The 22,500-nt window shown below is 41.3% G+C and overlaps 1 protein-coding gene across 1 annotated transcript in view; it reads right to left on the bottom strand.

Moving 5' to 3' along the window:
- Positions 1-1,129: 1,129 nt before the first annotated feature.
- The window catches only part of LOC307250763 (activating molecule in BECN1-regulated autophagy protein 1B-like), a 29,440-nt gene continuing 8,069 nt past the window's right edge, over positions 1,130-22,500 (bottom strand). Inside the window, exons 8-23 of the mRNA XM_080027936.1 lie at positions 21,632-22,392; positions 20,493-20,804; positions 19,571-19,706; positions 18,642-18,837; positions 18,080-18,166; positions 16,365-16,547; positions 14,386-14,466; positions 13,946-14,046; positions 12,972-13,082; positions 12,346-12,534; positions 10,861-11,015; positions 10,240-10,379; positions 8,400-8,504; positions 6,458-6,630; positions 4,859-4,972; positions 1,130-3,364 (exon numbers count right to left, since the gene is read on the bottom strand). Coding sequence (XP_079884062.1) covers positions 2,766-3,364; positions 4,859-4,972; positions 6,458-6,630; positions 8,400-8,504; positions 10,240-10,379; positions 10,861-11,015; positions 12,346-12,534; positions 12,972-13,082; positions 13,946-14,046; positions 14,386-14,466; positions 16,365-16,547; positions 18,080-18,166; positions 18,642-18,837; positions 19,571-19,706; positions 20,493-20,804; positions 21,632-22,392 — 3,443 coding nt within the window. The 3' untranslated portion in view covers positions 1,130-2,765. The remainder of the gene's footprint in view (positions 3,365-4,858; positions 4,973-6,457; positions 6,631-8,399; positions 8,505-10,239; positions 10,380-10,860; positions 11,016-12,345; positions 12,535-12,971; positions 13,083-13,945; positions 14,047-14,385; positions 14,467-16,364; positions 16,548-18,079; positions 18,167-18,641; positions 18,838-19,570; positions 19,707-20,492; positions 20,805-21,631; positions 22,393-22,500) is intronic.

The following is a 22,500-nucleotide window of genomic DNA, read 5'->3' as shown; positions in this document are numbered from 1 at the left end:
TTACAGTAGTTAAAAAGTGAAGTATTTAGGGAGACCAGTGACGTGAGAATGTATTAACTAAAAAAAAAACAGCATTTCATAAAAGAAAATAAGAGGGAAAAACCTTTTATTTGTTCATGATCACAGCGTTAAAAAATAATTGCGAATCGAATGGGCTTCTGTACGATAGAGTTACAGGCGTTTTCATCTTTAGAAATGGGACTATTTTATGCTTTTCTTACTTATCTTACACTGTGGTTGCGTTCCGAATCTCCTCCTCTTTCTTTTTTCTATTCTACATACTACATCCGACGATAAAAATTATCTAGTTAGGATGCAGTAGGCATACTATTGGGACATACTTTTACTCTCTTATTTCATCATAACATTGCGCCTTGATCTTGCCTCTTGCTTTTATATCCGTCGCATCCCCGTTTGTTTTCATATGGAGGCTTTGTCGATGTGACGTCACTTCACGTGCGCACTGGATTGTGGGTCAGAATCGCCCAAATAGGATGCACTTTTCAACACTAACAATCGGGACATCCTAAATCTTTTTCCTACATACTATATAGTATGCGATTCGGAACGCAACCTGTGTTTGTGTGTTTTGTGTGTGTGTGTGTCTATCTCTCTGTGCATGATCATATTAAATGTGTCTATAAGTCATACTAACGATATATTTTTGGACATTAAAGAAATGCCTCCATGGGTTTTTTTTTAGCGTCTTTCACACACAAATGCAAAATGATGAGATCATGAATTGATAACAGAAAATGACGTAATTGTAAGTTGCAGCAAGTTGTTGAATCTGAATCAAATCATGGTTGTTTTTATGTTAGAAAAAATCTCAAAACAGGTCCACACACACACACACACACACACAGACACACAGGTATACACAAAGACAGACAGACACACACACAGACACACATGTATACACAAAGACAGACACACACACACACACACACACACACACACACACACACACACACACACAGGTATACACAAAGACACACACACACACCTCTTAGCACCAAACACACGATAGTGCAACTGGGTGTTGGGGGTTTTTGAAACAGAATCATGATGCCACCCCCCCCCCCCCCCCCCCCCCACAGTCCTTTCTCCTGTTACTCCGTTTCCCGCCAAAAAAAATACACATTTTCCCGCCAAAAAACATGACATTGTTCTTCTACATCTTCAGCCTTTTAAAAACCAAAAAAAAAAAAAAAAATTAAAATAATAATAATTGTCTTTTTGTGTGTGTTTTTGTGTGTGTGTGTTCGACTGCACTTTCACTCGTCATGCAGTAGCTTCAATGTCCATCCATCAATCAATTCAGTTCTCGATGATTTTTAACAGTAACATCCTCCGTTTTATAACCTGCGGCGTCATGTTGGTTTGAGTCTCTTTGTCCGTCTTCCAAACGTCATAATTGTTACACACGGTACAAAAAAAAAAAACAACACACACATGGCCTTTCTGAGAGAAAAGAAAAGAAAAAGAAAAGTAGTGCTTTTTAAATTCACCGTTTAAACTTGTTTTTTCTTCTTATTTTAAAACACTTCAGTCACACACACACCGCTTCACATCAAAAAGTTCAACATGTCAACATCACATGGCACCGAATGCTCGCAGCGCGTTGGGGAGTCAAAGTGTGTGTGTGTGTGTGTGTCTCTCTCTCTCTCTGTCTGTGTGTGTGTGTCTCTCTATCTGTGTGTGTGTGTGTGTGTGTGTGTGTGTGTGTGTGTGTGTGTGTGTGTGTGTGTGTGTGTGTGTGTGTGTGTCTCTCTATCTGTGTGTGTGTGTGTCAGTCTCCGTCTGTGTGTGTGTGTGTGTCTCTCTCTCTATCTGTGCGTGTGTGTGTCTCTCTATCTGTCTGTGTGTGTGTGTGTGTGTGTGTTTGTGTGTGTGTCTCTCTCTATCTGTGCGTGCGTGTGTGTTTGTGTGTGGGATAGTTTAAAGTTCAACTCCCGTGGGGCCATCAACTCCTCAGTTTTCCTTATCAGACACACATGGCACTTTGTCTGTTTTTATCTCCGTTGAAGCAGACTGACTCCTGTTGGATAAAATGGCCGCGTTTCAGCTTCACTCCAGTTTGAAATAAGTGCAGAGGACGAAAAAGTGCACGCCAATGCTTCCTTCCAGGTCGGTTGTTGTGCCCCTGCTATTCCACTATTCCAGACGGGAGACCCTGTAGCAGCTATGATGTAATAACGGTTGCAAAAAGTAGAATCTTTTCAGGTTTCAATATATTTTGTTATTAAAGCTTTAGTGCGTAAGTTTTTTTTTCATATAAATGAATGTCCGTTACATTCAAGCAATCGCCAAAACGAAGAGCCCAAGAAATGTTTCAGTTGTTGATTCTACTGCCAAGAAAAAAAAACCTGTACGTACAGCAGAAGGTATAAAATCCATGAGCCATCACTGAAGGCTTTACCTCATGTAGATGCACCGACAGTGTTGTTGGAATTACTCAGAATTCCTCATGGGGGGGGACAGAAGTTACGCACGATAGCTTTAAATTAAAACTTCCAAATCCTACCAATATCGACCGTTATAACATCATTAGCTGCTACAAATGCCATATGCCAAAGCAGCACACTCTCTCTCCGTTTCTCTCTTTCTCTCCCTCTTTCTCTCTCCCTCTCCCCCTCTCTGTGTCTCCCTCTTTCTCTCTCTCTCTTTCTCTCTCTCTTCTTTGTGAGATAAGGCTTCTTGAGGAGCATGGGTATTATTTTCTTTATTCTTCTTCTTTCTTCTTGTTGCTACACCAATAGATTCTACCTGCTATAAGGGTCTCCGGTTGGGTAACTACTGTGGCCCATAGCACCACTGGTGTTCTGTCCCCCACTCACTCCATTGTTCCTGGAGCTTTGCGATGAATTTGAATTTGTTGACGATTGGGAGGAAGACAGTAACATGGCGGAAGCAGCAGATGTAGATGTAGATATCGAATGCGATGGTCCGGGCATTTGCGAATCGTCATTGTCTATTCGCGCGCTGTCAAACACACTATCCTCCATTTCTAGGGTTAAGGAAAGGCCGGGGAGAATACGGGTGTTTGTGGTAGGATTCGGGCCGCTCCACAAGTGCTCGTGGGGGGTTTGAGTAGCTAGAAACGGGCCCGGAGAAGACTCGGGGACCGTAGACGTATGTGTAGCAGGCTCCGACACTGTGGAGGGTCTAGAAGCAGCGATTCCGGTTTGGGAGCCTCGGTGTATTCTGTGGCTGACTATGATGTTGTTTCCGAAGCCGCCCATTGATGCCATGGTGGTGCTTTGTTCCCTCTGCACCACGGCCGTCATCCCACCTTCAGCTATCAGCCGGCGGATACGAGCCAGAGCGTCTTCCCCCGACACCCCGCCGAGCTCCGCAGAGTCTGAGGGGAGAAGGGGAAGGAGAAGGAGGGTTAGAGAGAGGTAGGGGAGAAGGGGAAGGAGAAGGAGGGTTAGAGAGAGGTAGGGGAGAAGGGGAAGGAGAAGGAGGGTTAGAGAGAGGTAGGGGAGAAGGGGAAGGAGGAGGAGGGTTAGAGAGAGGTAGAACTTACAATGGGTTAATAAGGATTTTTATTTTGTATTTTTTTTTTCTTTTAAGTTCTATAATATATATATATTTTTTTGGTATCATTTTTTTTTAAATGTATAATAAATGATATAAAATGATAGAACTAGCTCTGGAGAGTCTGTGGAGACAAGGAGAAGGAGAGTTAGAGATGGACAGCACTCATATTGGGTTTACGAGGACTTTTATTTAGCTTTTTTTTTCTTTTTCTATAATAAATTTTTTTTAATTTATAATAAATGATATGAAATGATAGAACAAGCTCTGGAGAGTCTGTGGAGGCAAGGATAAATACAACTTTAAAAAAATATTATTATGAAAATTTTTAGTATCCAATTTTTTTTATATTGTTATAAATGATTATTTCTTTGTTTGATCTTATAAAGACCATGGATGTATTATCTATAAATAAGAACAGCGCTGCAGCTGCTTTAATCAGGTTCAAACAGGGAAAGACTTCAGACTGAACAAACCTGCGTCTGTATTACAGCTGTTAAAGGAATACTTCACCAATATGGAACCGGCGTTCTATCATTATAAAATCACTATTATAATATAATGAATGAGGTTTTTCTTCCCTCAGTCTTCCCTCAGTCTTCCCTTGGCCCAGCTGTCCTGTTAATCCTAACCCTACATTTTACCATGTGTGATGTCACGAATGGGAAAATGTAGGGTTAGACAGTGAGACCATAAAACACTCTTTCTGCCTTTTCTCAGGCTAGCTAGGATGAACCGATTTCTAAAATGTTTGCACATTTGTACTACATAGGATCTCAGAGTTCAATACACCTTCATATTCCCACCGGTGAAGTAGGACTTTAATATTGTGCTCAGATAATAGATCACTTTTTGTCAGAATCAGTTAATATCTCCTCATGAGCTCAGACTGTAAACTGACATGTTATTAGCTACGGTTCCCCCTCTGTTGACCTGCTTGTTTACAGAGCCTAGGCCGTGTATTAACAAAGTGCAGACAGGAAGAAGATCATGAGGAGAAATGAGATATTCTATTCACTGATTTTGACAAAAAGTGTTCTCCAGAATCACACACACACACACACACACACACACACACACACACACACACACACACACACACACACACGAGAACAGTAGAAAGATTTGTAATAATAAGGTGTAGCAGTGGACCCCCCCCCCCCACACACACACACACATCCCCCCCAGACCCACACACACACCCCTCCCCCCACACACACACACACACACCTCCTCCCCCCACACACACACACACAGACAGGTGAAGGTAATAATAAAGTGGTGTTAAACCCTGTGTGTGGCAGTGGAGCAGTACCAGTGGCTGTGTTTGGGTCAGTAGCGTCTGTAGCGTCTGTCGCTCTGTTGGTCTGTGAGGCTTCTGATTGGCCCAGCGCTGCTCGGCTGGTAGAGGGGGTTTCCGGAGGGGGGGCTGGGAGGGAGAGAGGACAATATAAGGTTAATTTCATTTGAGGGGGGTGTGTGTGTGTGTGAGTGAGTGAGTGAGTGAGTGAGTGAGTGAGTGAGTGAGTGAGTGAGTGAGTGAGTGAGTGAGTGAGTGAGTGAGTGAGTGAGCGTGTGTGTGTGTGTGTGTGTGTGTGTGTGTGGGGGTAAAGAGTTAGAAATACAACGTCAATTATACTGAAATTAAGACTGAAAACACTTTAAACGAGTCGTTCATTTAGCCCAAATAACGCCACAGTGACATTCAGATTCAACTTCACGAACAGCGGGGATGATCGAGACGTTTGGCCGTCAATAATTCATCAATTATTTATTTTGGCTGGAAATAATACAACAATAGGTTATAATGCACCGAATTTAAATTGAATATTTTGAGTCCAAAATCGAAAACTTTTTCCACTGAAATTTTTCAAAGATCATGGAAATTTTCCATCAATTTTATAAGTGTTGTTTATCATATTGTTTTTCAGTGTGTATAATTATTTTTTTTTTTTAACCTTTATTTCTACAGGTAAATCCCATTGAGACCGAAGACTCTTTTTCAAGGGAGACCTGTTTTCCTTTCCCACGTTACCATTCACACACACATTCATACACCGATAGCAGCAGGCTAACTATCGACATTCACACGAGGCAAGGTGGGTGAAGTGTCTTGCCCAAGGACACAACAACCATGACACAGGTGGCAGGGCGGGAATCGAACCTCCAACCCTTTGATCATCAGCCGACCCGCTCTACCACCTGAGCCACAGTCGCCCCACACATAATACTGTGTCCGTACTGTGTGTGTGTGTGTCCGTAGTGCGAGTGTGTGTGTGTGCGTACTGTGTGTGTGTGTGTATGTGTCCGTACTGTGTGTGAGTGTGTCCGTAGTGCGAGTGTGTGTGTGTGTGCGTACTGTGTGTGTGTGTGTGTGTGTGTGTGTGTGTGCGTACTGTGTGTGTGTGTGTGCGTACTGTGTGTGTGTGCGTACTGTGTGTGTGTGTGTGTGCGTACTGTGTGTGTGTGTGTGCGTACTGTGTGCGTGTGTGTGTGTGTGTGTGTGCGTGTGTGTGTGTGTGCGTGTGTGCGTACTGTGTGTGTGTGTGTGTGTGTACGTGTGTGTGTGTGTGTGTGTGTACTGTGTGTGTGTGTGTGCGTACTGTGTGTGTGTGTGTGTCCGTACTGTGTGTGAGTGTGTCCGTAGTGCGAGTGTGTGTGTGTGTGTGCGTACTGTGTGTGTGTGTGTGTGTGTCCGTACTGTGTGTGTGTGTGTCCGTAGTGCGAGTGTGTGTGTGTGTGCGTACTGTGTGTGAGTGTGTCCGTAGTGCGAGAGTGTGTGTGTGTGTGCGTACTGTGTGTGTGTGTGTGTGTGCGTACTGTGTGTGTGTGTGTGTGTGTCCGTACTGTGTGTGTGTGTGTCCGTAGTGCGAGTGTGTGTGTGTGTGCGTACTGTGTGTGTGTGTGTGCGTACTGTGTGTGTGCGTTGCCCCTCTGCTCTCCGTCTGCGTCTGTGCGTGTTGCAGTTGGACGATGGGCGTCTGCGTGCCCTGTGATGTCACGGAGGGGGCGGGGTTTCTGGGCTGTAGACCAATCGCATTCATCAGACCCATGTCCCTGTCCAATCGCCAGCCAGAGCGGTTAGGCCTGAAATAACATGAGAGAAAAGGCAATGTATGGGTTAGAACAGCACCAATACAATTAACTTGTAATCTGTAATGTATACAAGAGATGTCCCTAGAAATAGGTTACATATAATATGCTTGGTTAAACCTGCAGTGTGTAGAATTTTGGGTTTTATTTCCTAGCAGATTTTGTAGAAAGTAATTATAATATCCATAAGTACATTTACTTTAGTGCATAATAGCTGATTTTTTTTTTTTTATATAATTTTTTCCCTTAGAAAGGGTCTCATATATGTCCATATTTCTGCATATTTTGGACCAAGGCCTAGTGCCGCCATCTTGAAAGTGTCATAGTTGGAATGTCATCAGGTGCATTGTTTAAAATTTAGAATTGTTCTTGTCCTTGAAGGCCACTGTAGCTTCTGTTATTATTCTAAAGGGTTGGGGTTACCCAGGGAGCGTTGCATTCTAGAACTTTGTAGAACTTTCTTGATGATGTCATATTACACACTGCACCTTTAAAGTGTCTACGAGGAACTTTCAGTTACTGTAAAGCCTGCTACATACTCTGCGAGAAGAAAGCACAAAGTTCTCGCTGACAGAGCTGCGAGAAGAAAATGACGTAATTTTCTTTCGCCTCTCCTCCCACAATTTTTGCACAATTGACACCAAACTTTGCACAGAACATCTACCGACCCACACGGAATTTTTTTTTTTCAAAATAATTTTGATATGAACTTCGATGACGAAACGGTAGCGCTTTGAATATTTGAAAATTAGCTAACTTGTACTACCTTGTTCGTAAATATTCATAAATCCAAAACTGTACTTCATATCAAGTCCAAATTTTAGACATATGTTGGTGCTATCCTTATTAGCGTTCATCTTTTTCTTTCTTTTTTCGCCATAAGGGGGTGCCAAAAACACAAAAAGTATATATCTCCTCATCCACTTTAGCCTATTTCTATGCGATTTTTTTTGGTTTTTGGTCTTTAACTCCCAAAATGACATTATTTTCTTCTCTCAGCTCTTGTTCAGCTGTTCTCGACACATCGTCCGGGCCGAACTTTCTTCTCGCAGCTTGTCCGAGAACTATTGTGTGATTGGTCAGTCTGAAGTCAGTGAGGAAAGCCAAGTGCCCGTTTTAAAGAAAATAAGGAAAATCAGCTGGCGCTACTGAGTCAGTTACCATGGTAACAGCGCGTGACATGTGCCGCGGTGAGGAGTTCGGCAGTTGAGTTCTCGTGAAGTATGAAATGTCCAGACCAGAGAGAACTTCTCGCAGCTCTGTCACCGAGAACTTTGTTCTTTCTTCTCGCAGAGTAAGTAGCAGGCTTTACATGTAATTTATGATCATCAGAGGGAAAATTACACGTAGCCCCTTTAAAGTGTGGAGAGTTATCATCAAAAAAAGCTTTGTAAATAAATAGACATCCCTAATATGGAGCTGTGTGTGTTTGAAATAGATATTTTATTGAGAATAATATATATATATTTTTTTTAACCTTTATTTATACAGGTAAATCCCATTGAGTCCGAAGACTCTTTTGCAAGGGAGACCTGTTCCCATTCCCACGTTACCATTCACACACTCATTCATACACCGATAGCAGGCTAACTATCGACATTCACACGAGGCAAGGTGGGTGAAGTGTCTTGCCCAAGGACACAACAACTATGACACAAGTGGCAGGGCGGGGATCGAACCTCCAACCCTTTGATCATCGGCCGACCCGCTCTACCACCTGAGACACAGTCGCTCCACAATTCTCATTGTGTTTAGATTCTCACCCGGGTCTGTCTGTCCCTCTAGTGCGGCTGGTTCCACTGTTGTTGACGGAGAATAAGGGTTCACTGCTCGACTCAGCAGGGCTCTCTCCATCACTCCTATAGAAGCTACACACACACACACACACACACACACACACACACACACAGTCACACACACAGTCACACACACACACACACAGACACACACACAGAGTTAATTCACTTGCATTCAGGAAGTCTTAAAAAGCAGAGGAGGGATTTCTTCTTCGTGGAATCGTTCAGACCACGACGTCGTTAAAAATCACTAATTGACCTTTTTCAATTAAAGTCTTTCCTGTTCTGATAGAACATTAGGATAATCACATCAGTAATAACTCTGTGTGTGTGTGTGTGTGTGTGTGTGTGTGTGTGTGTGTGTGTGTGTGTGTGTGTCCGTTTTTGTGTGCTTGTGTCCGTTTCTGTTTCGCTCTGTGTGTGTCTGTCTCTCGGTGTGTGTGTGTGTGTGTGTGTGTGTGTGTGTGTGCGTGCGTGCGTGCGTGTCTGTCTCTCGGTGTGTGTGTGTGTGCGTGTGTGTTTCTATGTGTGTGTGTGTGCGTGTTTCTGTGTGTGTGTGTGTGTGTGTGTGTGTGTGTGTGTGTGTGTGTGGAGTGGGAGGTAGGGAAGCCTTTCTGCAGCTCAGAATATCTCCAACAGCAGAAACACAACTGAACTCAGTTTAACATCTGTGTTCATTCTCTGAATTAGTGTGACAGAAAACTCAGTAAGAAAAGGCAGAAAGACGCCAAAGATCTAATCAAATTAGGTTCTTAGTAACTTAAAGGGACACTGTGTAACATTTTAAGTAATTTATTAGCTAAAATCAATATCCTCATTCATAAGTATGTCCTCATTGGTGTAAAATCACCTCTGCCAATAATCTGAATTATCCTCAATTACAAATATTAATATTACATTTTGTACATTGAGCAGGCAAGTCTTATGGAGGCATCCATGTTTTTGGAATGTCATCAGGTGCATTGTTTAGAATTTAGAATTGTTCTTGTCCTTGAAGGCCACTGTAGCTTCTGTTATTATTCAAAAGGGGTGGGGTTACCCAGGGAGCATTGCATTCTAGAACTTTCTTGATGATGTCATATTACACAGTGCCCCTTTAAATGACATAATAACTTAATAACTAACTAAAGAGAGAGGGATTTTTATTTTTTGTGTTTCCAACTGTATTTTATTATTTTTTTTAACCTTTATTTATACAGGTAACTCCCATTGAGACCGGAGACTCTTTTTCAAGGGAGACCCGTTTTCCTTTCCAACGTTACCATTCACACACACATTCATACACTGATAGCAGCAGGCTAACTATCTACATTCACAACAGGCAAGGTGGGTGAAGGACACAACAACCATGACACAGGTGGCAGGGCGGGGATCGAACCTCCAACCCTTTGATCATCAGCCGACCCACTCTACCAACTGAGCCACAGTCGCCCCCCTTATTTGCTAGTTTATAAGCACAGACCTAAAGTATAAGCCTAAATATCTGTGGAGTGCCCCTACATATGTTCACTGGTCACAAAATGTATCACATCAAATGAAATGTATTATTGAGTGTTCCGAAAATATACTCTGGAGCAACTAGATGAAAAAGTTAGTTAGCCCTGGGATCCAGACTAACTATCTCTTGGTTTGAATTAGTTAGAAAGAAAATCTGGGTTTTTAATAATGTTTAAGGATTAAAAATAAAAATGAATTGTAACTGGACACAGACAAAGACAGACAGACAGACACACTCACCCACACACACGCACAGAGACACACTCACCCACACAGACAGACAGACAGACAGACAGACAGACAGACTTACACAGGCCTGCAGATGACCAGGTCCCCCTTGTTGGTTCCATAGGCCAGGCCCATGCCCGGGTCCGGCAGCCAGCGAGCTGAGTTTATGCTGACGTGACGACGCTGGTCAGGAGCCATCGGATACACAACGTTAAACACCATCTGAAACACAGAGACTATTATATTCATATCTACACATTAATGAACTAATGGATCTGTCTATCTGTCTATCTGTCTATCTATCTATCTATCTATCTATCTATCTATCTATCTATTAGGGGTTAAACTAAATGAGCCTGCATGGCTCAAACTGGCACATTTACATGTTGAACTTTGGTGCTTATGTTTATTAATGTGCACTGTCCCTTCCAAAAAACAAAAAAAAACATCTGAAACACAATTTAATACATATTCCAATATAGTGCAGCTACATCTAGATTGATAGTATAGTCCACTCACACAGACCACACCATTTGAAACATAGAGGCATATTTTAATGCATTCTCCAGAATCACTGACTCCACCTTTAAAGTTTTGTTCATGTGTGGATGTGAATGTGTGTCTGTCTGTCTCTCTCACCCTGATAGAGGTCTCCCCTCTGTGTGTCTGTGTCTCTGTCTGTCTGTGTGTCTGTCTGTCTCACCCTGATAGATGTCTCTCCTCCGTGCGGTTGTTGCAGCCTGAAGACTTGTGCCACCATGTGGTCGGTGGTGGGATGCAGCAGGATGCGTCGTGAGGCCAAACCAACCATCACGTAGCAGCCCATAGGAGACAGGCTCACTGAGATCGCATTGGGACCTGGGAGGGGGAGGGGGGAGGTGGGAGGGAGGGGGAGAGGGTAGGGGGGAGGGGGGAGGGGGGAGGGGGAAGGTGGGAGGTGGGAGGGAGAGGGGGGAGGTGGGAGGTGGGAGGGAGAGGGGGGAGGGAGGGAGGTGGGAGGGAGAGGGGGGAGGTGGGAGGTGGGAGGGAGAGGGGGGAGGTGGGAGGGGGGAGGGGGAGGGTGAGAGGGGAGAGGGTAGGGGGGAGGGGGGAGGGGGGAGGGAGGGGGCAGGGGGGAGGAAAGAGATTGGTTAGGTTTTTTTTTTTTTTTTTTACAACTTCAGAATCATTCAGTTCATTCAATTGAAGTTTGGTAATTAATTGTTCTTTGAAAATTAAGACAACAAATTTCAAGCACATTTAGGCTGTTACATTTCTGCAATGGTGAAAAATTAGCACACTAAACAAAAAACAGCGTGTGAGTGTGAGTCTGTCTGTCTGTGTGTGTCTGTCTATGTGAGTGTGTGTGTCTATGTGTGCGTGTGTGTGTGTTATAAAACTATTACAGATAATTATTATTATTTTCCACTTTTTCATCGACTTCAGTTCTGATCAAAACTACTAATTATTCAATTATTTTTTTTAGGATTTGGAACATTTAAACGATCTTCTTTTACTACAGTCAAAGATTGGCAAGAACATAGATTTAGTTAGATTTCATATTTGTGCAGTCAGAATTTTTTTCCTCCAAATTATAATTATTTATTTATATATAATTTGTCATAATAATAGTCAGTTGCAGACAAACTTTTAACTCTTTTAAATTTAAACTATTTGTATATGTTAACAAAAAGTACAAACAACACAAAACACAGTGTAGGGCACAACAGTTGAGCTTACATGATTCCACTATTTATTTATTTATTTATTTGTTTATTTATTTATTTATTTATTTTTAAGACCATGAAGAACATTTGGAAGTAGACATTGTTGTCCATAATGGCCCATAAGACATAATAAACATATGTAACATTAATGAGGGCTACTGTACCAAATCTCTTAGTGTATAGCATCTCCCCCAGGTTATGTGGGGCTAGAGAGTAGATCGCTAGGATCCCTTCATCAGGGAATCCTCTCTGTCTGTCTGTCTGTCTGTCTGTCTCCCTCCCTCTGTCTGTGTGTCTATCTCTGTGTGTGTGTGTGTGTGTGTGTGTGTGTGTGTGTGTGTGTGTGTGTGTGTGTTTGTCTGTCTCTCTCCATCCCTCTGTCTGTCTGTCTGTCCGTCTGTCTGTCTGTCTTCCTCCCTCCCTCCCTCCCTCCCTCTGTCTCTCTCTCTGTCTGTCTGTCTATCTATCTATCTGTGTCTTACCAAATCTCTTAGTATACAGCATCTCCCCCAGGTTATGTGGGGCCAGAGAGTAGATAGCCAGTATTCCCTCATCAGGGAATCCTCTCTGGGACGAGGGGATGAACACAGCTAGCAGCTGGCCGTCAGCCGAGATGTCACAGCTCGCATCGTTGTAGATCTTACAGTTTGGAACCAGCACGTTCACAGAGGCTGAAATGGGGATAAACACAAAAAAAAATTATTATTATTATTATTATTATGTCAACAGTGCTTAGAAAAATGACAGAACATGGTAATATAATAACACTAGTTCATTTCAACTTAATTCTTCACACAGATGCCTAGATTTAGATTATTAACACTGTCTGGGCACATTGTTCCATTTACACAGACAGTGCTGGCAGCATTTACTTCCCTCTGGCAAATCGGAATACAAAAATAAAAAAATTAAGTCCAAAGAAAACTTCCTTGATTATCAGCCCTTATTTCAGTGACTTGCCAACATTAACCGGTTATCAAAAAGACAGTAATAATTGATAGGTCTTATAAAGTGCTTTTCTATGCATTTAAAGACCTGTAATGCAGTGGAATCACCAGTTATATTTCCTAAACTAAAGCACACAGTAAACCGAGCAGTTGCTTCCTACCGTTGCTGATCTCAGGAAGGTCAAACTTGGTGAAGTCCCACCACTGCAGACGGTACGTGGTGTTAGCAATGTTGCTAGCAACCGCAGACTGCCCGTCACCGATAGACGCACCTGAGGGATAAACACACCTTAATGGTAAATACTGGGGATTGTGTCATCGTGAATAGGGATGCAACAAATATTCTGCAACCAAAATTATTTGGCAAAAAATAGCAAAAAAAAAAAAAATGCATTTTCAGCCAAATAACTGAAAAAGGCTGACATTTTTTTTTATGTTTTTGATGAGGCGATTAAATAGCAGTGAGGTCTGAGGGGCTTTATAAATGCATCCTGCAAGAGAATGACACAAATTCAGCCAGGCACAAGACTAGCTGGCCAATCAAAAGCATATTTGATTTTACTGATTTATTTAATTCAAATTATAATGTGCTTAATGTTAAAACAAATTCAATTGAAGTTTGGTAATTAATTGTTCTTTGAAAATTAAGACAACAAATTTCAAGCACATTTAGGGTATTACATTACTGCAATGGTGAAAAATTAGCACACTAAACAAAAAACAGCGTGTGAGTCTGTCTGTCTGTGTGTGTCTGTCTGTCTGTGTGTGTGTGTGTGTGTGTGTGTGTGTGAGAGAGTGAGAGAGTGAGTGAGTGAGTGAGTGAGAGAGTGAGAGAGTGAGAGAGTGAGAGAGTGAGAGAGTGAGAGAGTGAGTGAGTGAGTGAGTGAGTGAGTGAGTGAGTGAGTGAGTGAGTGAGTGAGTGAGTGAGTGAGTGAGTGAGTGAGTGAGTGAGTGAGTGAGTGAGTGAGTGAGTGAGTGAGTGAGTGAGTGAGTGAGTGAGTGAGTGAGTGTGTGTGTGTGTGTGTGTGTGTGTGTGTGTGTGTGTGTGTGTGTGTGTGTGTGTGTGTGTGCGCGTCTCTATGTGTCTGTCTGTCCGTCTGTCTGTCTGTCTGTCTGTCTGTGTGAGAGTGTGTACCTGCTAGCACTCTGTTAACCGTGGTGTGTGTGGCGAGTCCGGGCTGCCCTCTCTCATGGAAGATGCCGGCGTAGGGCAGATACTCGGGGAGGAGGAATCGCCTGCCACACAAACAGGTGTTTCGTTTATTACTTTATTTATAATTCAACAAGTAGACATCGAAATAAATGAAAACAAACACAAAAACAAAACTTTAAATTCATCTTAAAATATCCATGTTTAGGATGGTACACATTAGAAAATTATACCAAATAAATAAATAAAATAAAACCAGAAAGGTAAGTGAAGGACGTCTAATTAAATAAATAAAAGTAAATCAAGAATTAAAAAATTACTAATAATACTTTTTAAATGACAGTTTACGATCCATGTCTTCATAGCTACAGTGATCATTACAGACAGTGTGTTTTAATAGAAGAGAATCATGAATCCATTCTCACCGTGGGACAAATCGGCCGAGCGAGGGCGCAGACATCCGGGCGTTACGAGGTGTTCTGTGTCTGGCTCTGTCTCCGGTATCACTGGGAGAGGAAAGGTAAGCACTGGTTTAATAAATGCTAGCTACGGTGTGCTCCTTTGTTTACGTACCAGTTTACAGAGCCTAGGATGTGTATTAACTACTTTACTAAAGGTAAATAGATATCAATCTAAATGTACTCCAGTTCTTCAAAGTCGACCTCGCTGCTGTCCAAAGGGTTAGCTGTGTTACTAGCTGCTCCTTTGTTTACATACAAGTTTACAGAGCCTAGGCTGTGTATTAACACCATATTGAATGACTTGATTCTAACATTAACATTATAAACCAGGTTTAATAGATATCAATGTAAACGTACTCTAGTTCTTCAAAGTCCACCTCGCTGCTGTCCAAAGGGTTGGCTGTGTTACTGCTAAATTTGGACATGCCACTTTTTGTTCAAATGTCAATAAAAGCCGAAATATATTTTTTTTCCACAATGATGCCTCTTGTACATCGTCTTATTATCTTCTGGGAGAAGCCTGTGTCATTTCCAATCAAGAAAAATCTTGCTGGTTTCATAAAAGTAACTTCAAGTCAAAATTTGCCAGGGGTATGAATAATTTCGGTTTCGACTGTAAGCACTGGTTTAATACACAGCACAGCAGGGTTATTGTTGGAATCAATTTTAGCGTTTTCCACAATCACTGACTACACCTTTAAATATAAAATTAATGTAAACGTACTCTAGCTCTTCAAAGTCCACCTTGCTGCCCTCCATGTGTTAATAGCTGCTCCTTTATTTACATACCTTTTATACAAACCAGTTTAGGCTGTGTCTTAACACCAGATTGAATGACTAGATACGTTATAGCAGGGGTTTTCAAAGTGTGAGAGAGTGAGCCCCCCCTCAGAGAACAAATTTCAGCGGAGCCCCCCCCCCCCAAAAAAAAAAAAAAATTATTTTACAAATTTAAACATGTTTTTGAAACATTCTAAACATTTTTGTGCGTTTTTAAACACATTTAATACATTTTAACATCTTAATCCAGTGTTTTAATCATGCTTCCTTTAAGCATGGATAATACTGACTGTGCATCGGAGTGAGAAAGATAGGTAGACAGACTTGCCCAAATTATTGACTAGTTAAATGTCATTCACACACCCAGTGTTTTTTCGCTAGTGCCTCCAATGTCCTGCTGGAGGAGAATAGCAGCCAGTGGAGAACCAGACCCTCCTAGGGGGGTCCGGGGGTATGCCCCCCCGGAGATTTTTTTTCACCTTTTTAAAGTGAAATGCATGAATCTGGTGCACTTTGAGAGGACAATTAAGAGGCTAAATATGAGGAATTTTGTGTGAACAAATAATTTGGAGACACTGGGTCTGATGAATTAGAAGCTATTGAAGAAGGACACATGGATTTTCCATAAAAATATTAATTTAAAATAAACAAAATGTATGCAGGGTCCTCTGGGTTGGGCTTGGTGCTCTTTTTCTTTAACGAGACCTATTTCTCTGTAATTTACTGAATGCATTTAAATGCAGTGAGAGGAACGAAGCAGAAGAACTTGTGTCCAGCTATGCCGTGATCTTAGTATAAAAAAGAAAAACTAAAAAAAAAAAAAAAAAACATTTTTTTTTTTTTTTTTTTTTTTTTAGTTTTTCTTTTTTTTTACATATTCATCCGCGCCCCCCCTGCCATAACCCCGCGCCCCCCAAGGGGGGCGCGCCCCACAGTTTGAAAACCGCTGCGTTATAGAGTTAGGTTAAATGTAAACGTACTCTAGTTCTTCAAAGTCGACCTCGCTGCTGTCCAAAGGGTTAGCTGGGTTACTAGCTACAGTGTGCTCCTTTGTTTACATACAAGTTTACAGAGCCTAGGCTGTGTATTAACACCAGATTGAATGACTTGATTCTAACATTAACATTATAAACCAGGTTTAATAGATATCAATGTAAACGTACTCTAGTTCTTCAAAGTCCACCTCGCTGCCCTCCATAGGGTTGGCTGTGTTACTGGCCGGTCCCTCAGATGAGCTCATAGCTCTCAGTCTGTTCTGCTGGTATCTCAGAGATCTCTGGCGGATACTGTCTCTCCTCGAGAGGTACTGGATCATCCTCTGAGCGTAGTACGCAGCTGGGGACAGTCTGGGAGGGGGCAGAAATTTGAACATTTAAATAAAAGAATAAACAAACATTTAAATATGAAGAAAAATGGGGTTGTGTACGAAAAAATAAATAAATAAATAAAAAATTTAATCGCATGTTTAAAATTCTAATGTTTTGCATTTCACAACAGCTTTTAAGAAAATTTGTTATAAAACAAAATCATTATAGAAAGAATTATTGGATGGGGGTAAATAGAGTGTTCTTGTACCTGGCTGGGTCTGGGTACATGGAGTATTATTTATTATAGTATATTATATTACCTAGCTGGGTTTACGTAAATAAAGAGTGTTCTTGTACCTGGCTGGGTCTGGGTAGATGGAGTATTATCTATCATATCATATCATATCATATCATATCATATCATATCATATCATATCATATCATATCTAGGGCTGTCAAACGATTAAAATTTTTAATCAGATTAATCACAGGATTCTGTGGATTAATCACGATTAATCACGATTAATTTTACCATTCGAAATATGCCCGAAAAATACGAATTTTCTCTGTATATTGTTGTACGAACGGAAAGATAAAGGACAGAAGGTGGATGTACGTTTAAAATTAGAATTTTTATTAATTGAAAATCCAAATGATGGTTTTAATACTGAAAATAAATTTAAATCAAACAAAAATATATACCTACCACACCATAATTCAATTGGTCTGTCTCTTTATTATGTCTTTGGGTAAATATAGGCTATATAATGGCATTTATTTGGTGAATCTATAGGTTGTGCATTCTTGAATACAACTTGATTACTGTGTGTGTGTGTGTGTGTGTGTGTGTGTGTGTGAGCGCGCGCGCGCGAACACGTCCTAGGGGACTGTTCATCTGTGTCTACTCACACACACCTCTGAAAACTGCAGACGTTTGTGTCCTCGCGGGCTCTGAACAGAGCGAACAATGTTTCTCCTCCTGTTGCTCCCGACATCAACTGCCGCGGCTGGCAGTTGATGTCGGGAGCTATCTATGCCCCCGACACAGACGTGACCGTTAGCAGTTTAAAACACGGCATGGGGTAGCGTGCTGTTATGTTTGGCTGCGCGCAGCTACTGATCCTGGGTCAGCCGCAACGTTTGAGTGGCTGTAGTACAGAGCCGGTGGGATGCACGGGGCGGATCATTCTGCACATGCGTTAATTGCGATAAAAAATATTAACGCATTAATTCCAAAAATTAATCACCTTGCGTTAACGCGACAATTTTGACAGCCCTAATCATATCATATCATATCATATCATATTATATTATATTATATTATATTATATTATATTATATTATATTATATTATATTATATTATATTATGTTATATTATGTTACCTAGCTAGTAAAGTATATTACCTAGCTGGGTCGGGGTAGATGGAGTATTATTTATTAAAGTATATTATAGTATATTATATTATATTACCTAGCTGGGTTTAGGTAAATAAAGAGTGTTCTTGTACCTGGCTGGGTCTGGGTAGATGGAGTATTATTTATTATAGTATATCATAGTATATTATATTACCTAGCTGGGTCGGGGTAGATGGGATGGTCTCTGGATCCTGACATGTCGTAACGAGACAAAGACAGCAGAGAGGATTCCAGCAGGCGCCTGATAGAGACAGAGAGGATGTTAGGATGAGAGATAACTATTAATAAATGTTCATATTTAAACTCTAAACTAGAAAATCATTATAAAAATATATTAAAAACATATAAAAATAAAAGAAAATGCATTATAAATAAAAACAATGTATATATATATTCAAAAACATTTATTGTATAATTATATTATAGAAAAAAAAATACAAAAAATAATTAAATTCATTATTAAAAAAATAATTAAAAGAAAATTCAATAACATATCTCTCCCTCCCCTCCTGAGTGAGTCCTTGTCATACAGTATATATAAAATAATAATAATAATAATAATAATAATAATAATAATAATAATAATAATAATAATAATAATAATAATAATAATAATAATAATAATAATAATAATACAAAAAATTAAATAAATTTCACAATAAAAATAATAAAAAAATTAAATCATTATGAAACATATCACTAACACTACTGGTTACCTCCTGAGTGAGTCCTCGTCTGGCGGGTCCCCTGTGATCTCTGTGTGTAAGGCGTCTGAGGCGTCTGCCTGCCTGGAAGCCGTCTGTCTGAACACTCTCTCCCACTGAGCGCTCTCCTGGTTGTACACCAACCCCACTGTCTGCTCTCCACTCTGCTGGGACGGGGAGGGGGCCATGGGGAAGGGGGCCGGGGGGGCTGAGAAACACAAGGGAAAAGTTCAATTAGATGGCATTTTTTTTTATATATATATTGCTAACATTTCGACTTTATTTCAACTTTTGAGCGACTTTTTGGGGGGACCGGAAAAAGTCGCAAAAGCAAAAAAAAATCTTGAACATTAAAAAAAAAAATTCTGCTATTTTTTTGCAAACACTAACGCAAAAATATAATTTTCTTTTACGACTTTATAACTTTTATACTACATTTATAACCAGGAGCGTTCTCCTGGTTATAAATGGGGAAGGGGGCTGGGAGGGGGCTGAAAGAGCAGGGGAAAGTTTAGAAAGTAGAAATAAACTTTTGTGTCCCTGAACATATGTAAATGAGGTGCATATGCACAACAAGTATTCCTTATTGTCAGTGAAAACAAGGAACAGAAATGTGAATATAAAATATTCTAATAATCAAAATTAACAAAACTTCAATATCCAAGAGGCTCAGGCCAAAAAATTATCTAAAAAAAAAACTATATAGATTTTTTAACACAGCCTTTTAGATAAACATATAAATATTACACACACACACACACACACACACACACACACACACACACACACACACACACACACACACACACACACACACACACACACACACACACACACACACACACACACACACACACACACACACACACACACACACACACACACACACACACACACACAGACACACAGACACACAGACACACACACACACACACACACACCTGCAGTAGGCGCCGGCTGCTCGTTGGGTTCAGGCGCTGCTCTCCTCTCGGGGGGCGGAGCCTCTACTGACCGTCTGACATCATCGCTCTGTTGCCATGGTGAGGAGGGGGAGGAGCCAGCAGAGGTGGAGGACGCCTGTTAACATATTTAGAGATATTTAGTTATTGTCATTACACTAAAAATGGTTTAATCTGCCAATACCAAAAGGTTTTATTGACATTAAAAAGGTGCTGAAAAAAATCGATTCATTCGTGGGATTATAAAGATTCACACCCGTACAATGCAGCAAAAAATCTATCTTTAAAGGTGCAGTGTGTAATATGACATCATCAAGAAAGTTCTACAAAGTTCTAGAATGCATCGCTCCCTGGGTAACCCCACCCCTTTTGAATAATAGCAGAAGCTACAGTGGCCTTCAAGGACAAGAACAATTCAAAATTTTAAACAATGCACCCGATGACATTCCAACTATGACACTTTCAAGATGGCGGCACTAGGCCTTGGTCCAAAATATGCCGAAATATGGACATATATGAGACCCTTTCTAAGGGAAAAAATAATAATTCAAAAATAAATTACAGCTATTATGCACTAAATTAAATGTACTTATGGATATTATAATTACTTTCTACAAAATCTGCTAGGAAATAAAACCCCAAATTCTACACACTGCAGCTTTAAAATAAAATTTACAAAAAACATAAAAAAAACAGTACACTGATTGGTCCAATTAGCACCCTTTAAAAGTGCATACATTTTTTTCATTTAACTTTTATTTATCCTCGAGAGACCAATTGAGGGGTGACCCTCATTTACAATGACGTCGAGATACAAAGGTCATAATAAATAAAAAACTCATACCCGATTAATCTAATGCATTTTTTGTTTGTTAAATCGATATAAAAATGTTATACTGTTTACCTGATTGGTGCGTTCCCATCTCTGCGAGTCATGGTTGAAGGTGAGCAGGTTGTGACAGGCTCTGCAGCGGTTGAGATGCCCCCGGGCGGCTTGGGAGGCAGAGGCTGTGTCCATGGTGTCCCTGGGAGGGGGTGGGGGTGGCGGGGGAGGAGGGTAGTGGATAATGTTTGGAGAAACTGCAGCAGATTGAAGAGAAGAAGAAGAAGACGGCCCAGGGCGCTCCACGGGATCCAGGTTGTTGTTGAGAAGCTCCTGGTTGGGTTCCTGGGCTCCGTCTGGGAGGCTGGAAGACCCTAGTGGAGCCTCCAAGTCCTGCAGGAAGGAAGGAAGCATTTTAGGGGTTAAGAAACATTTATTTATTTTATTTCGGTGTATGTTAATTAACAAGATTCAGATTTAGAATTTTTTAAGAATATGAATTTCTTTTAAATAATTTTCTTTAAATATTTTTTTTTTATAATATTTTTTTTTTAATAATTTTTTAATAATTTTTAAGATTTATTTCCATTTTAGGGAACGCTTGTTGTCAAAATCAATCAATATCTCCTTAGGATAGACTGGAGACTGGAAGACCCTAAAAGGAGCCTTCAAGTCCTGTAAAGTCACAAGATTAAACACAACAATTAAACACTCAAATTCGGAATGTTCCCTTAATTTTTTCCCTGAATGTTTGCAAAAAAACAAAAAAAAAACGGAATGTCCGCGCCTAATTTTGGCCAAAAAAACATAATCTATGCAAAACTGAGACTTTACAACAATACCCGTCACACACAAACACATGTCACCTTAAATATAAGACACAAAACAGCAGCAACCCATACACACCATAAACACACACAAATACGTTTTTTTTCATGCTTAATCAGACCCGGAAATTCCACAACAAACAGACAGACAGACAGACAGACAGACAGACAGACAGACAGCCAGACAGCCAGACAGACACACACACACAGACAGGCAAACAAACAGACAGACAGACACACAGACAGACAGACAGACAGACAGACAGACAGACAGACAGACAGACACACAGTCAGACAGACAGACAAACAGACAGACAGACAGACAGACAGACACACAGACACACACACAGACAGACAGACAGACAGACAGACAGACAGACACACAAATCTCACCTGCATGCGATCGAACTCCATGAAGTATCTGCTGAGGTTGCACTGCAGCACATTTCTGAACGACGCCGTGTTGTTGCCGCTCCGCGATCCGTCCCAAAAGGGGTGATGCCCGCTGCTGGTGCCCGCTGACCCTAACCCTGCCCCCCCTCCCTCTCTGGCCCCCCCTGGATCTAAGCCCTGCGATTGGCTAAACCCTCTCCCGCCCTCCGATGACGCTGCTGACGTATAGACAGGGCTTTGAGAGCTATGCGAGGAACCATCTTGCTGTCTCAAAACCGATAGTAAGCTAATGGATGAAGATGAAGTTCTGGGTGGTAGCATGCCACTCGGGCTTGTGATATTCCCTCCTTCTCGCACACTAAGTACATTCCTTCTCCAATCTGGCCCTGATGTTTGTCTAGAACTAGTAGTCGTTGAAGAGTGACTGTCTGTGTGCATGCTACTAGGGGCTGCATTTGGGTTTAGAGAACTTCCTGCGCTGTAGTAAACAGAGGTGAAAGCGGAGGGTCTTTCGGTGGGCTGTCGAGGCTCCGTGCGGGCTGAAGAGAAGGTGTTGTTTTGGGGTTGGGGTTGCGTGCTGTCGGGGGGTAGGGCCATGGAAGGGTTGCGTGTGAGGGAGCAGCGTGTACACAGACACACCATGCCTAGGTGTTGGGTGCAGCCCGGATAGGGAGGTGGGGGCTGGATAGGCCCGCGGTCAGAGGGAGGGTACTGGCTAAGAGGGATGTTAGATGGTGGGTCTCCTATCGTGCCCACATTACCTGTGGACGAAAAAAAAAATACACATTTCAGTTATTTTAATTAAAATTATTTGTTGTGTGTGTTACAGTGATGTTTTTATTAAAAGAATAGCTACAGCAATATTTTTT

Source organism: Ammodytes marinus, assembly GCF_949987685.1.
Source record: "Ammodytes marinus genome assembly, chromosome: 5".
Taxonomy (NCBI): Eukaryota; Metazoa; Chordata; class Actinopteri; order Uranoscopiformes; family Ammodytidae; genus Ammodytes; species Ammodytes marinus.
Note: the sequence above shows the minus strand (reverse complement) of the source record. Positions and strands in the feature narration are given on the sequence as shown.